General features: G+C 31.2%; 1 protein-coding gene across 2 annotated transcripts; it reads left to right on the plus strand.

Annotated features, from left to right (window-relative positions):
- Positions 1 to 6,971: 6,971 nt before the first annotated feature.
- LOC115987617 (nudix hydrolase 7-like) lies at positions 6,972 to 16,643 on the plus strand. 2 transcript variants are annotated; one of them, XM_031111202.1, is made up of 9 exons: positions 6,972 to 7,058; positions 10,765 to 10,953; positions 11,091 to 11,156; positions 12,881 to 13,018; positions 14,790 to 14,867; positions 14,956 to 15,006; positions 15,117 to 15,151; positions 15,407 to 15,515; positions 16,240 to 16,643. In XM_031111202.1, exons 2-9 carry the CDS (start codon positions 10,807 to 10,809, stop codon positions 16,456 to 16,458), a joined length of 843 nt encoding a protein of 280 aa, XP_030967062.1. In that variant the 5' UTR covers positions 6,972 to 7,058; positions 10,765 to 10,806; the 3' UTR covers positions 16,459 to 16,643. The 2 variants fall into 2 exon arrangements, with proteins under 2 accessions (XP_030967062.1, XP_030967063.1); XM_031111203.1 differs by lacking the exon at positions 6,972 to 7,058 and adding an exon at positions 10,471 to 10,515.
- Positions 16,644 to 17,800: the final 1,157 nt, after the last annotated feature.

Genomic DNA, 17,800 nt, shown 5'->3' on the forward strand with positions numbered 1-17,800 from the left:
TCTAATGCCTCATCCTTGCTTATTTAATAATCACTCATAATAGATTTTTGTGCATTCCAAAACATTAGACAACTTAAGCATATCAACGAAGGCATGCAACATATACTTCAACCAAAGAAATATTACAAAACATATATTGGGATTAAACACATTAATATCCAACCAAGCTCACACATGCCCACAATATATATATATATATATACACACACATGTAAGTAATATGTGCTCAAAAACAATAATCATGTGTTGTTCATATCAATACAAACAATTGAGCATTAAACTTTATAAATAAATAATACCTTTGGCCAAGGGGTGAATTGTACACTCTAACTTAGAGTGAAACCCCATAATTACAGCCCCACTAGTGTGCAATTGGTCTCATTCTTGGGCTTATATCCACACATTTGAAATTATTAATAATAACTCTCATAATGCTATTTTAATTACCAAATAGAGGATCACTTGATGAATTAGTAAAGGCTAACCAAAAACTAAAAATGGTAGCCACACCCAAAATTGAATGCATTTAAATGGATTCAAAATAATTTTGTCTCCAATAAAATTCCCAATTTCCTTTATTCATCTAGCCCATACACCATTGCACATAAAAAGCCGAGGACATGTTACTAGCATTAATGACATGTTTAATTGCCATTTACATCTACCCTTGTTATCAAATAAATACCATATGACCATATGTATCAATATATGTATTACTCATAGATAAATTACATGCCATGAACTAGTACTATTACAATCTGCCCAAAAATCCAACGCTTCCTCTTGCGGGCCATTGCAAACATAGTAAATAAATCTTACACAGTAGAACGAATCAAGTTTGGAATATTACAAACAACCAAAAGCAACTATAATTGTTAAATAATTATAGTTGAATTGGCTAAACTCCAAAAGGACATATACTAGATTGAAACTTAAATAAATCAAATCTGGTTCTTTAAAGCAAATGTAACGTTAGGCATACAATATAATGATTACATATAATGTATAATATTGCTTTCACAAAACATTAAATGCCCATAAATTAAAGAAGGCACACAAATTAAAACAATTAGATTTATACATTGCCCAATACGAACACACACATTCAATATGAACACACTAGCAACAGAATCTAAATAATACCCAGCCAAGCTAATAAGATAAAAAGGCTTAATATTATATAATATAATAAAAACCACCAACACTATCAAGCATAAAATCAACTTTATCCAATGCTTATAATAATACCAAAAGAGAATGAATTGGGTCAGGAGTTGGCGTAAAATGTGTGTTTTACGCCAGCCAATCTTGACCTACCACATCTCCCCCTCTCTTTCTCTTCTCTCCTCACCCGATCTCTCCATCTCTGAATCAAACCCATGACCCCCATGGCCGGAGCTTCAAAGCTCAACACAAGCCACCAACACCAGCCAACACAGCACTAACCTCCTTTTTTCCATAAAATCCCATTCAAGTCCCACCCTTTTCTCCTTCCAAAACCAAAACCCCTCCTCCACTTCCACCCTTTACTTGCATCTCCACCAAGCAACCTCGAGCCTCTACCCACCGACGAATCATGGCAAACCCATGAAGCCTAACAAGCCATTTCCGAGTTTCTTCGAGGATTTAGGGTCTCCCAGGCCGATTCGGACTCCATTTCTTCAAACTCGCCAAGTTATTTGAAGATGCTTGATGATGGGGTCATGGATTTGGATGAGCTCTCGCTGTGGGGTTCATGCGGAGCTAAAGGTAAAGACTTTGCTATTGCTGGAGATGTTGTTGTTGGGTTCAAGAAGAAGGTCCTTTATATGGCCAAGGAGAAAGGTGATAATGGCAAGGTTGCGTTCCTGCAAGGGACTGGATGTAATCCCTTTGGGCCTTGACCAGGTTGCTAAAGGACTAGTGCCATTGCTAGGCCTCAAGCTCATGCTAGAGAGTTCATTGTTTGTGAATCTTGGATGTGGCTTCAGTTGATGGGATGCAGGGACGGACCTAGGATTTCAAATTGGGGGGGGGGGGGGCGGTTGGAGATAAGCAAAAAAAATTTTCAAATATGCATCCATATAGTATTAATAAAATATCAACCAAGACAAATACCCAAAAATCATTGTTTCTTAATACGAAACACTATTGTTTCTTAATATAATCATCTATGAAAAGGGAACTTGACACTTTTTCAAATCTTCAAAATCATCTCCATTATTGTTTCTTAATACAATCATCTAACCCAATCCCATTACGGCACTACTGACACAATAAATTTATTCTGCATAGCACTACTGACACGCTAAATTTATTCTGTACAGCAAAATAACTTTACATTTTTATGTCTGTCCCTAGTCCCTATTATGCCCAACTACCAGTCAACAAGCCACAAACAAACAAATAGTCAAACAAATATTCTCTAATCCTTATATGAGTAATCTCTACAAACTCTACTCTCTCTCTCTCTCTCTCTCTCTCTCTCTAATACAAGAGAGAGAGTCACAAACACAAAGTGACAGAGAGTCACAAAGCCAAAAAGCCAAAAAGCCAAAAAAAAAAAAAAAAAAACACCACAAGCCACAGCAGAGATTCAATTCACAATCACCAACATCAGTAATCAGTTCATCACTCATCAGTCATCAGTAAAAACACTAACACTCCACAAGCACAGATTGTTAAAATAGTTTATTCACAAACATTTTATTAGGTTTTGATTCTTAAAGGAAAGGATCATAGATTAAATACCTATTAAAATAGTTGATTGACAAACAGTGTGAAGGCTCGAGCAATCGGCGACGGCGACAGCTGAGGGCTTGCGTGATGATGGCGTGTCGGCGTTAGCATGGGTACTGCCGTATTGGGTGAGAGTCTCGCGTCGCGTCACGTTGGCGTGATGACTGATGATGATGATGGCGTCGCATCGGCGTTTGGGCTCAGTGGTTCACTATCTCTTTGTCTCGCCTCTCTATCTCTCTGTTTCGCGCCTCACTATCTCTCTGTTTCCTTTTTTTTTTTTTTTTTTTTTTTCCTTCCTCAGTTTCTCTTTCACTTTCTCCATTAGGTTTACTGCTTTTTTTTAAATTTACATGGGTCATGGGCTCTTGCCTCTTGGTCTGGTCGGCTGGGCTTGGAATTCTTGAGGGGCCTGAGCTAAAAACTAAGGGGGGCTTTAAGGTTTTCATGGGCTTTTTAAAACTCCTGGGCTGGCTAATTGGGATAGGGATGGTTGAGGTGAGGGGGGCCTGAACTAAAAACCAGGGGGGGCTTGAGCTAAAAATCAAAGGGGCCCAAGCCTTTTTTTGAAAATTTTACATACTAAATTTTTTTTTTGGGCCCCGCGGGGGGGGGGGGGGGATCGGGCCCCCGTTGCCCTCACCACAAGAAATCTGGGTTTAGGCAACATTTGTAAAATGTCACTAAAAACCCAAAAAACATCGCTATAGACACAAATGGTCTACAACGACGTTTTTTTTTTGTGACGTTTGAAAACGTCACAATAGAGAGGTCACTATAGGTTTATTGCGACGTTTTGAAAAACGTCACTATATGTTACTCTTTAGTGGCGTTCAGATACTTTTAGTGACGTTTAATAAAATGTCACTAAATAATATAACATTTTTTGTGCATGATGTAGGAAAATGCATTTAATGACGTTTATAAAACGCTGCAAATAATCACGCCAATAGAGACGTTTCAAAAACATCGCAAAAGCATTTGTCCTTTTGCTTTTTATTGATGTTTTTAAATCGTTGCAAAGCCTACTCATTATTTTTCTTTTAAAATATTAAAAATGCTATATAAACCTACTAAAAATTCAATAATAACTAACATATATTGCAATAAGCTTGTAGTAGATCAAATAGACCTATCATCATTATTCCACAATATCAAATGTCCATTGTTAATGAGTCATGGTGCATGAAAATTTAGTAACAATATATATACACACATATAAAGAACATTTAGTTGAGATTATTTACACATTAGTGGGTAGTGAGCTTTTAAAAAAAAATAATTTCAAGCTAGCTAAACCACAAAACTAATAACAAAAAAAAATTCAAAATCTTCACACTACAGAAAAATTGTAGGAAAAAAAAAAGATTTACAAACTTGTACATAGACTTACAATGATTCAGCCTTTGATGCTTAGGTCTTTTTGCCCAAAAATCCAAATTTGAATAAAAGTTTTCTGTACCAAACTCCAACCAAGACAAGCAAACAAAAAAAATTAGCACAAAAGTTCCATGACCTATTAAAGAGAAAAAAAATCAAAGAAAAAAAAAATCAAAGCAAATTCATAAGCCAAAATACAAAGACTCCATGACCTATTAAAGAAAAACCAAATCAAAGCAAACCCATAAGGCAAAACACAAAGACTTACACTTTAAAGAAACTTGAACACCAAAAAAGAGGGAAAAAAGAATGGTGGTGGCAGTGGGTGATGGCTAGAGAGGGAAGAGCTCATACATCAATGGGTTGGCGGTGGCAAGGGTGGTGGCAATAGTGGCTGGCAGTGGCAAAGTGTGAAGAAGTGATAAGGGTGGGAGGGGGGGAATATGAAGTGGGAAGGGAAGTTTGTTTGATGATAAAAAAAAAAGAATGATAAGAAAGAAAAAGGAATGAAAAAACGTGTAAGGAAAGGAGACCCAAAAAAAAAAAAATAAAGTACAAAACGGTGGGAACTTCCCCACTTAGTGAAATTTTGAATGGGAAACATATAGCGACGTTTTCAAAACGTCGCTATATGTTTATCCAAAACGTCACTATATGTTTATCCAAAATGTTGCTATTTGTTTCCCCAAAATTTTTGGACTATATGTTGGGTGTTCTTTAAAAACTATAGCGACGTTTTTGGAAAACATTGCTATAAAAAAAAATGCGCCACTAAAACTATACTTTTTGCGGCGTTTTAAGAAACATTGCTATTGTTTTGAGTTACAATGACATTTTTACAAAAACGTCGTGAAAGGATCACTCTTTAGCGGCGTTTTTTAAAAACGTCACAATATACTACTTATAGTGGTGAATTTAAAAACATCGCTAAAAAAAACGCCCCCTAAATCCAGATTTCTTGTAGTGCCTTCACTTGGGTCCGTACTTGATGGACGGTTTTGAGGTACTTCAGTTGCTGAACTATGTGGGTTTGGAGAAGAGAAAGAGAGGGCTTAATCATTTTTGTTGAAAAAGAAAAAAAAAAAAGAAAAGGTGACATGGTGGGTTAGGATTGGCTGGCGTAAAATACACCTTTTACGCCAGCTGCTGACCCAATTTATTCTCATATCAAAAACACTAAACCAATGAAGCTATACAAAATTACAAATATTTACAGTCAACCCACGGAAACAAAAATCTACAAACAATAACAACGGTCAAATCGACACCAAAACGTAATGGAAGACAAAGACCAATAACTTTATAAAAACAAAGAAGATAGATATTCATGATAAGATAAACACAAACCCAGTTTTGCGTAGGAATACAAACAATTGCCAATTTAGCGTTTTTTCAACAAACACAAAAATCCCTTTCACCGTAAATCACAAAAATAAATTAAAATATATAAAGTTTGCTTTAAGATTGTTGGATATATTTCAATAATTTACTTTTATGATAAAGCAAAAGGAACAATACACAAATCTAAGAATAAGCAATAACACAAATAGAAGTGATAGGCAAAAGCAATAAACAAATATTGAATATATATAAGAAAAAATTTGCAAATAATTAAAAATTCATAAACCAAATGCGTAAAGAATGAATTATTCAGATCAAATCTTGTGTTTGACACAATCTTCTTAAAGCAGATTTCGTCCCTCACACAATCACTGTAGTGCTTTGAGACTCACTGACGTCTGCCTCTAAGGATAAAATGTTCTACAGCACGAAAATGAAGCACACATGGTCGTGCTCTGCGAACTACTCAATGTCTCTTTCTCTCTCTTTGACACAAAATGAATGCACAAAAATATTCTCACTTGAAGAGTTTTCTAAAAAAGTAGTATTTTTATGAATGAAGGACTATGGAAAATTATACATTACTGAACAATAACTATTGTGCACAGACTAACTAACTTAAAAATTAAAATAATAAAATATTATTATTTGGACAAGTAGGCTCAATCCTACCAAAAGCCCAACCTAGTGTCCAACTCATGAGCATATAAACTCATATATTATTTTTTTTTCCTTTCCCATGTGGGACTCAGCATTTTTACCACTTTTAATAGCATGTTCAAGTGAATATAGAAAACATCAATTTCTTATTCACACCATGTTATTTTTCCAACAATGAGACCAGGACAATATAACTAAAGTATATATTGTTGTATAAGTAATGTTTTTATCTGAACACATGTAAACTCATCACAGGTCAAAAAATAATGATCTGTTTAAATTTGGGTAATTTCAACCCCTTTCTTTCTTTTTTTCATGTCTTTTTGAATCCTGTGGGTAATTTCAACTCTTATCCGATTATAACTTAAAGTTCTCCAAGTGGGTCAAACTCATACCTGACCTAAACCCATGAAATTACCAAGTTTTTATAATCAAAGTTGATACCAAGTCATGATTATCCTCTCAACTTCCCTCATACCTCTCTTCCCAAAAAAAGAAAATGAAAAAAAATACTGTAAACATTTAGGACCAGTCTGGTGAAGCTTGTTGCGAAAGTTACCTTTAGACCTAAGGAAAACAAAAGGAATTTTTACGTTTCAAATGTGAAAACAAAAATTGCTGAGAAGAATATAGACAGGAAGTGTGGCAATAAATACTTTTCAAACTTTTGGTCACTTTCTTGGAACTTGAAATTCAATTTTATCGAAATTTAACTGCAATTGCCAACAAAATCCATTGAAAGCACCAAACCAACAAATTAAGCTGCCGCCGGGAAATTGTCATCCTGATTCTGAGTTACGACTCTATATAATTAGCTATCAGTACGTCTTTCTAATTCATGTTGCTTTGATAGCTTAAAAAAAAGCCTGTGTGTTTATATCTATTAGCTCTTTGAAGTTCAAATTAACATCTTCATTTGCGGCAGCCCCTCCCTTCCAAAGAGGCCTTGTCTCGACTTGGTATGTCATATAATCTTTCTGATTCTTCAAATATTAGGACTTAGGTTTGAGTTCAAATAATCTTTCTGATTCTTCAAATATTAGGACTTAGGTTTGAGTTCAATGCATTGAACTCATTGAAATAATGACATGTAGCAAAAAAATAAATGTGCCATCATTGTGATGGTTCAATATAACTATAGGATCCAAAACTTTGCCCAATCTTATATATTTTCTTTAATTTGTTTTATTCAAGTGGATTTGTTTGGAATTGGTGGTACGTTGCCAAATATTATAATTATTTTGATTGTCATATTTCTTTTTTAATGTTTCATTATTTTCTAACTACTTTGTATTAGTTTCATATTCATTTGTGAAATTTTCATTTCAGTTTTTTGTTATATCTTTTATATATTCAGTAATAACAAATTTATCCAAAAATTCTATTTAAAATTCAAGTAAATTTTCTATTCTATTATTAATTTTTTTTTTAAGTTTTTATGTTTTCTAGTAGACATTTTCAATCATAAAACATTTACAAACAAAGAAACAATATCTTCTTTCAAAAAAAAGAAAAAAAAAGAAAAGAAAAGAAACAATATCTATAATATATAACTATAACATGAAAAAAAGAAAATAAATTTTAAAGCATAAAACAATAAAATTTAACTTATCAAAGACTCTATTGCAATTTCACATAACATTAGAACTAACCTGAACATGCAAAAGAAAAAATAGAATTCAATACATAACGCAATTAATTAATACTAGCCCATTCAAGTTTAGTTTCATAAATAGAATTAGTTGTTATGGTTCAAGCATAAAATATACAATATATATATATATAAATATATATATATATATATTATTTTACAAAATTTTACTTTACCTTAAGGCAAATGAATGGTATTTCCCATTTTGATTTTGGAGGGAGGGAGAGGAATAGGGAGAGTGCGCTTAGTGTTTGATTGTGTCAAAGATTACGTTTGTTCATGTAGACAATTTTTTAGCTTACAAAACTTAAAGTCTTCAAATTTTAGAGGAAATTGAAACTTAATGATGACTACATAAAGTGGCGAGCCTTGGAATATTTTTTAGATTAATTATTAAGAAACTTAATACATAAAGTTTTAAAATTCCCTTTACTAATAAAATTAAAAGACCAAAGGGACTAATAAGAAATAACGTGAAAATGGGAACTGCTGATACTACTGATATGAGAGATTGAAATGATGACAGATAAGAGAAAAATGGAGAGAGAGAGAGAGAGAGCAACATATAATACATGTTGCGAATATAAGTTGAGCCAAGTCATCAGGGAGAGTAGAGCTATCGATGTCATTGAAGAGAACTCATGACTAGATTATCTTTGCTGGTACAATTTTTTAGGAAAAAAAAAATTATGATTTTTTTTTGAATAAGTTCTTTGTTGAATATTTTGTTCATTTGTTATTTTTTTTGCCTAATCTTAATATTGTTTGGGCTATATTTGTTGTCATTTGGGCCAATTTTTATTGTTGTTATTTTGACTTTTAATTTATTGTTTAAGGGGTTGAGGATTATAACATGTTTGGTTGGTTAAGACTATTTTGTGGTTAATGCTAAAGACATAACAATTTTACAATATTTTAAAATTAATATACCAAAAAAACTAAATTAAATTATAAAATGAAAACAAAATTAAATTAATGATTGTGGTGGGCCCATATATTAGTTAGCATGTTAATTTAGAAATGTTATGAAATTGTAATGACATTCTATTGTATTCAATATTTCTAGCATTACTTTTATTTTTGCTAAATTCAAATTCTTGGAATTTTCAAATTAGCGTTCAATATTTTTTTTGGGTAGTCAAAATAAGTATAATTTTGTACATAGAATTTTTTATTCATTTTGCAACTATATATATATATATATATATATATATATATATTTGACAAGTTAAGGTGTTGTGTGAAATATACATCCTGGCTTTTATTGGCCTTGACTTGATGCATCCATAACATCGTGGTGACTCGTGACGTAGTCAACTCCTTATTATTATTATTATTATTATTATTTATTATTTATTATTAGTATATTTTTTTAATATAAAATAGAATTTCTACTCTAACTTAATCTAAGTGTATATGTATGTGAAACTCTCTTTTAGAGATTTAAATCCCGGTTTTTACCTCCCAAACTCCACAAACATTTATACTTGTGGAGTGTACTTGTGGAGTGACCATCGCATCAAGAGTGTGCGGTGGTAGTATTATTATTATGACAAAATAAACAATGCCCTTAAAGTACCTACATGTTAAGCACATTTAATGTTGTGACAAAAGTTGCAACCTAAATTTCAGCCACCAGTCTTGCATCCACAACTTCATTGAAATCAGGTTTAACTTATTTTTAGTACTTTTTTAACTGGATATACTCTTTTATTTTAAATATTTAATGACAAGTGCTAGTAGATTTTAATTCCCACATTTTATTTAATTAGAAGGGTTTTTTTTTTTAATTTTTTATTTATTTTTATTTGAGAAACACACACACACACACACATATATAGAGGAAGAGGGATGAGATAATGGAATACACTCATACGCCAACACCAAAACTGCATGCAACAATTAGTGTCGCGGAGCAAGTGATAAACTCCTTCTCAATATCATACCTTACCAATGTAGGATGACTCGACAACACTGATAATCTTTTTTTATTTGGGAAACACACACATATTTAATTAGTAATTAGTAGGTAATGTAACTGAATGAAGCTTCCTTCATCAGCATCTGCAGTATATATTCCACTGCCTTTCTAATTTTTATAATGAGATCTATTTTTATAGTGGGACGGTGGCTGGCAATTTTTGAATAGTGGAGAAATTCATCACCCAAAGAAAAATCAAGCACAACCCAGTTGAATAATACAGCTAAAGAAAAAACGACCAAAAAAAAAAAACAAAGTTTAATCCGATGGGAGACCTATGTTGAGGAGGTCATTTTTATGAACGTTTCAAATAGCAAACTTATATTAGTTTTTATCTAAATTCATCAACAATATCATCTTTCTTTTATATCTACCACTAATAATTTGTTACGTACGTATGTATTTAGATATCACTTATTTTGCTAAAAATTAAAAACTTAATGTTGAAAACAATAAAAAAATAATTTCTTCATTACTGTTCACAACTGAATTACTGTGTATTTGACTTTAATACGTCGTTCATTTTCTATGCACGGACATGAACAATGCAAAAGGTGCTGATAAAAGAAAAAAAAAAAAAAAAGGAAGCAAAAACGACCGAGGCGTGAGGAGCAAAACGCTATCCATAGATTCTAAAGATAATATATATATTAACATTTTGCGTTTATATATAATTTTTTCTTAAATGATAATATATATTAAATGGGGTCAATGGGGCTCACTTATCACCTGCCCCCTTCGTAATATGAATTTTCAAATACTAGCTGCGTTGAATTTTCTATAGGTAATATCTGTTGAATTTTCTTTCCTTTTTTTTTTTTTTTTTTTGCTAAACCTGTTGAATTTTCAATCTTATATATATATATATATATATACCTATCTGTTGAATTTTCTTTCTTTTTTTTGCTAAACCTGTTGAATTTTCTATCTTTATATATATATATATATATATATATTTGAAAGTTGTTTACTATTGGATAAATTCTTCAGCTTAACTCGGTGCATAATTGCTTTCTTTTTGATATTCGTTCAGGAGATAGATTTTCATTCTTAATCAGAAGCAGAGAAGCAAGTCATGTCTGAAAATAGAGTTGAACAGGTTGAGCTACTAAGTTCAGATAATGATTCATATGGAGGAGTTGTAGTGAAGATCGAGCAGCCCATAGATTCTAAGATCTTTCCTTCTTTGCTTAGAGCTTCAATTTCGCAATGGAGGCAACAGGTATATATATATATATATATATATATATAGTATCTTTTGATCTTATCAGTTTATCTTCGTGCGTCTAGTGTCCACTTGGTGTAGAATTAGCTGACAGTACCTCCTATTATGTTAAAAACTTGAGATGTAATTTGCAGGGGAAGACAGGTGTTTGGATCAAATTGCCAATTGAACATGCAAATCTTGTCGAAGCTACAGTTAAGGTAAACACAGTTTTCCAGATTTTTATTATTATTTTACTACAAATTGGCTAATGCTTAAAGGAGGTTTTATTTATAATTATTTTTTAAAAAGATTTTCAACTTATATATCCAATAGATAGAGTTTTGTTTTGGTTAATATGGCCGGTAGCTATCACTGATTCACTGTGCTTTTATTTCATAACAAGCTAACTTATTTCATCCTAAGAAGCAATGATACAACAACTCCTGAAAAAAACTAAGATACCATAGGATGAGATAAGTGTATTAATTAATTATAAACTATATTTTTCTATATATTTTTAATATACATGGTTAAATATTTATTTTTCATATATTGTTAAGCATATATTAATTTAAAAGAAATGTTTTTTTTTTTTTGAAAAAAATGTAAAAGCAATAATTGATAATAAAGTGAATTCATCTGTTTTAAATGATATTTATAATACCAACCAAAATTCAAAAGAGGAAATAAAATATAACTAGAAACCTTCACAAGTTTGGGCTATCTCTCACTATATTTATGGAGTTAGGTTATAACTTATTTGATTTGTATCACGGGTGTATCTCAAATATATTGACATGTAGGAGTATCTCAAAGGTATATGGTACGGATACGTATCAAATATGGATACATGAGTAAAAATAAAGTACTTATACTTCCTAGATTTCATTTATTTTACAATATATATGGATATTGACTCAATAAATACAAATTTTATTTGTGTTTTACACATGTTCTAATCTTATAAACAAGGCTTTTTTTTCTTCATGGTGCAGTCTGTAAGGAGATGACTTAATGAGACTCATAATATTCACTTGGCACCCTAATAGTTTTTATTATTTTAATTTTTGATGAAATTTAAATATATGTTTTTATGTATGTGTACATTTTGTATGTGAAATAGGCTAAAATAGTTTCCTTTTAATATATATATATATATATATATAACAAAAACAACTTCTTGCTATATTGGAATCAAACAGTAAATTTCGCATTCAAAATTGGGATTCGATGTTCAATTAATATGCTAGAAAGCCTACCAAAAAAAAAAAAAAAAGTTCAGAATTTTCTTTATACAAAAAATCGTAGCTGATTTGATATGTTCATTGAGAAGCAGTTGGAAAGAAACGGAAGTGTTTACAAGGGGAAAATGACATCGTCCTCGGAAATATGCAAAAAGGCATTAATATACCGTAGGACCCACGGGGCTTATGATAAGACTTATTCAAACCAAGACCTCGTATGGAAAACACCCAAACGAAACACGCATATATACGCATTTAACAATATGGAGAATCACTTTCTGAAAGGAGGCAAATTATGTGACCCTTTTGCATATGCGCTATCGTAGAAACCACAAATCCATGGACCACAAACCTTAGCCACTGAATCTGAATGGCGCATGCTATAAATATCATAACCTATGGAACACTAAAGGAATAGAAAAAGAGCAAATTTAGAGAGATAGAGCGTTGGTGAGAGCAGAAACACGAGCGAAAGAGAAACCTTGGGCTTTTCCTAAAGGTGGCTTCATTAATAAAAACTAATAAATTCATTGTGCTAAGTAATTAGATCCTTCTTTCTCATTCTTATCCACCACAGTACCAATAAGAAATTAAATTTAACAATCTATTTATTGGTTTCATATTAAAATGTACCGACAATCAATCGATGTATAGTCTTCCTAAATCAAGATTTATAATCTTGTTTGTTGATTTTACAGGAAGGATTTCGGTATCACCATGCTGAACCAGATTACTTAATGCTTGTATGTTGGCTTCCTGAAACTGCTGATACTATTCCTCTAAATGCTTCACATCGAGTAGGTGTGGGTTCTTTTGTCATGAACAGTAAGAGAGAGGTATGAGTTTTGGATTAATTTCTGGCTTTCCCTTACCATGATTGGGGTCGGCCTTTAGGCTAGGCTATTTGGGCCAATGCCTAAGGCCCTATTATAACAAGACCTCTTATTATTATTTTAATAATTATTATTGTTAAAAAATTTACATAAATAAGTTGTTTATTCTTTTCTTCACCCCAATATGACCACAATATTGATGGCAAAAAGAAAATCTAACCCAATTGAAAATCTAAAGTGTTTAGAAAGATGTGTCGTAAAGATGATGATGGTGTCATTATTTTCCATTAATAAATTCAAGTTTGAACTTTTGTAAAAAAAAAAAAAAAAAAAAAAAAAAAAAAAAAAAAAAAAAAACTATTGCATCATGCATCACCTTATCCAAATTAAATGAGAAGTAATTAATTTAAATAAATAAATAAAAACATAATAGATTTTATGTTTGAACCATGATATCTGGTTTTTAATATAAAATTTGTCTTGGTTTGGTTAGTATTAATTGATTCATTGAGTTACATGATAGATAAATTTGAGTGATTCTATGATCTAAAATCTATCTTTGTTTGAGTAGATTGATGTTGTTAGGTGATTCTACATTTTTAAAATTATTATTTTTTGATATCTTCATACTACAATTTTATATTGTAGATATTTATTTTATTTATAAAATATTTTTTAATTACAAATTATTACTAATATCAATTTGGATATGAAAAACTTCTAAAAAAATGAGAAAAGAATAAAAATTAAATTGACTCCCAAAAGGATCCTTAATAAAGCTATTACTCGAAGAGAGAGAGAGAGAGAGAGAGATAATAGAAAACTTATATTAAATCTCATATATCAATGAGAAATTCATAAAAACTACTTCAAAGATAATCTCATAGAATAAAGGAAATAACAATGAAAATAATCATAATGATGTTCAAACATGTAATATAATATGACAATTCCTGATTATAGAAAAGAATAAATTCCTTTCAAATGCATTTATCTATTTTACAATTTTATTAATAAAGCTTGTTATAGTTGTTTCTAAAACAAACAAACAAAATATCAAAATTTAAACTTACAAAATCACACCTAAAATGGGATATGTGATAAGAAGATTAAGTGGACTAATCGTATTATCAATTGAAAAGTAGATGTTAAGAGAATCTAAATAAACAAACTTAGTAATTAATTTTGCATTTTAAACAGTAAGAAGAATAGATTTTAAATTATTAATAATAATAATAATAATAGATTTTAAATATAAAAAAGCCCCACCAATAATGTCTCCATAGGCCTAAAATGGTATTGTGCAAGCCTTGACCATGAAATCAAGGACAAAGCGGTAATTTGGAAATTCTGGTTTTGCTCTTGTTATTCCAAAAACATAAGCCATATGTTGATGGTATAGTCCAAAAAGACTAGTCAAATTTCTTCCAAAAAAAATATATATATACTAGTCAAATTAAAATTAGTACTACTTGTAATCACTTATGCAACCTAGATCAACTCAATACATATCCAATGTGAGATTCAACACTTGCCCACACAACCCTTATATCCAATCCAGTAAGAATTTAGACAATCCATTATTTGTGTTTGATCTTCTTAAAATTTATAAGTCACTTTGTTCATACTTCGTCTAGTTATTTCTATTAAGCAAAACAACTTGCTCTAGTGTATTTGACTTGACTATTTCAATACTTAAATACCAAAAATTGAATGGCCTTGTTATGATGGCTTAAAAAATCTAGCTACTAAAATGGAATTTATCTTATGGCAGGTGCTTGTAGTTCAGGAGATTAGTGGCAAATTCAAAGGAACAGGGGTGTGGAAGTTTCCTACCGGGGTTGTTAATGAAGTGAGTATGCCCCAAGTGCAATTGTTTACCAAATTCTTTAGAAAATTTTAGAAAGTGTTCACACTGGATTGAAATTTTTCATACGTAGGGTGAGGATTTTTGTACGGCTGCGATTAGGGAAGTTAAAGAAGAGACAGGAGTAAGTGATAAAAATGCCATTTGTGGATTCAAATGAGTATGAAATTTACCTACATGTAGGTTTACACATTTTAATGTAAATCTAAGACCATTACTTTTATTTTGTTTCAGATTGACACAGAGTTTGTGGAAGTTTTAGCATTCAGGTAAGAAAATTGCTTAATACCATCTAGTTCACATGCATTTGTAGATATTATTGTTTTAGAAGTATGGATAAACAATAAATAGTCTTCCCTGTAAAAGCAAGTTTACTAATGTTGCATTATGAAAAATTTATAGCAACTTGTTACACTAAAACTAATATTATTATATTAATTGTTTTCAATATAGTTTACATGTTCCTCAATCTCCTTTTGGTGTTTCATTCTAATCTCTCTCTCTCTCTCTCACACAATATACAGGCAAAGCCACAAGTCATTCTTTAGTAAATCAGATTTGCTCTTCATTTGCATGTTAAAACCACGAAACTTTGACATTGAGAAGCAGAATTTAGAGATTGAAGCAGCAAAGGTAATTTTTTTTTTATGTCAATACTACTACAAAGACTGTTTTTCTTTGCATCAACTTGTTTAGGGCGTTAAGAATAAAATTGCATTAGAGCAACCCTCAATGTGGAAATAGGCACATATTTTTCAAACTTCTATCAATCATACTAGCTACTTATATTCTTCCAATTAACTTTTCAAAATCATACTAGCTGAATGCAAGACCATAAGCCAATCTAATTCATCCGCTGTAGTCAGGTTCTAGTAAATAAGTCCTATTGGGAACTTTTTAAGCAGGTCCTATGGATTGATCTTTAGTACTTGTATGATGGTCGCATTTGTGCTTAATCTTAATTCAAAAGATATTTGTTGAAATCTTCATATTTAGGGTACTGACTAGCATGAATTATTTTGCATCTCCCATTCTTGAAATCCTCCTCTAATTCATATATCTTTAAGGCAACATGCCTTTTCAATTTGAACTTGAAACGTATTCTGAGGAAAGAAAATGCATTTAGAGCCAATGTAAAACCATAAAAAGGCTAAAAAAATCTACCTTTCAAGACCATTTGGTGGCAGAAGACATTAACTTATTATGTCCTATTTTCCCATTTTGGCTTGGCATGGCATAATTTAATATTAAAGCAATGTAAAATTCAAGAATTTTGATTAATATTGGACCTTCTATAATTACTGAAATATGGCAACATGGTTTTCTTATGTTCATTTTTTCTTTTCCAATTCTTAAGTGGATGCCAATTGAGGACTATGCAGCGCAACCTTTTAACCAAAAACAAGAGCTCTTCAATTATGTTGCCAAAATATGCTTATCAAAGTCAGAAAAGAATTATACTGGTTTTTCTCCACTGGCTACAACTACAGGCTCTGGCAAAGTAAGCTACCTCTACTTCAACAATCAGGATAATAACCACCTTGTAACTTCTGATAATCAGCCATTGAAAGTCTGATGTGATGTTTAAAAAACACTATATACTATTTGCATGAGTTGTGACAATAAGACCTCTATGATAGAAACGCTTGAAGGGTTGGCCATACTTACATTTCTTTACAGTGATATAATTCAAGATGTGGATTTCTTCTCAATAGAATGAGTCAATAAAGTTGTAATTTTCCTTTTTTTTGGGTGGAGGGTTGGGGCTAATAATAAAGATGTAATTTGATATTTATTTAATACAAAATGTGATAATAAAGATTCAATTTCTTTTCGTTTACCATATATCTTGCAATGAACAAGAGTACAAAATACACTCAATTTTATGCCCATATTAAAAAAAATAAAAATAAAAACAATATATGTAATGTATTGATCAAGAATCTTATGGTTTAGTAACATTATCGAAATCTTCTTATGAGAATCACTTGTAAGAGAAAAAAGAAAAAAAAAAATCTTCTTATGAGAATCACCAAATAAACTAAATGCAACGGAAATTAAATTGACATGGTGCTATGATTTATTGACAAATGAATAAAACCTTTCACAAGACAAAAACTCCACCAGTTTTTAAGTTCACTACTCTCAAAAATCCACTAATCATTAATCAAACGGTTACAAGTATGAGAAATTTTACCGCTACTCTAGCCTATCCTAAAATACCAACTTACAATTGAACTTTCACTCCAATATCTATTTGGACTTGATCTTGTAGTAGTTTTCTTTCCTTTGATGCACAAATCTCTAATCTGTGACTAACTCCTTTAAGCGGATCTCAGTACGTGACTAATTCTAGTAACTTAAATGATTATTGTTGGCTGTAAAGTTCTTCACTTATTGAATGATGAAGATCAGGAAACACTTAATTAAAAAACCCTAAGGCATACAAACGCAGTAACTTCTCAAAGAGAAAATTAAGCTCTTGGTCTTAATATTCATATATGAGAGCTTTTAAAATAAACCTTATATATATCTAGGGTTGTGAGAAAAGAAACTCTAACCAAATACATCAACATGGCCGAATTTCAGATCTGAAAGTTTGAAATCGTAGTTCTTGATAATCGAGCTTGTGTTGAGTTTCCCATTAATTCTTGATAGCAACTATTTGTCGACCTATCTATGGAGCTTTAGTAAACAACTTTTCTTCACTTATTTCTTGGATCAATATTCATGTCTTTAATACTACCACTTGATATGTATCAAATCTAACTTAGATCTACCCAATTTACAAATGAAGTGTGTTTTGTTGAAGGATTAGCCAATTACATAGAAAATATGACCTAACAAGAATGGTGCAACAAGCAATGAGAAGACAGATTTATTATATTTTATTTGATTTTAAGTATCAAGGGCAATTT

This window comes from Quercus lobata, chromosome 4 (assembly GCF_001633185.2).
Source record: "Quercus lobata isolate SW786 chromosome 4, ValleyOak3.0 Primary Assembly, whole genome shotgun sequence".
NCBI classification, from domain to species: Eukaryota; Viridiplantae; Streptophyta; class Magnoliopsida; order Fagales; family Fagaceae; genus Quercus; species Quercus lobata.

Excerpts from the sequence above, each read along its gene's own strand:
- LOC115987617 (XM_031111202.1), top strand. The coding sequence starts at position 10,807 with ATGTCTGAAAATAGAGTTGAACAGGTTGAGCTACTAAGTTCAGATAAT. Across the intron at positions 10,954-11,090 it reads TTTCGCAATGGAGGCAACAG|GGGAAGACAGGTGTTTGGAT; the intron begins GTATATATATAT and ends TGTAATTTGCAG. Across the intron at positions 13,019-14,789 it reads TCATGAACAGTAAGAGAGAG|GTGCTTGTAGTTCAGGAGAT; the intron begins GTATGAGTTTTG and ends ATCTTATGGCAG.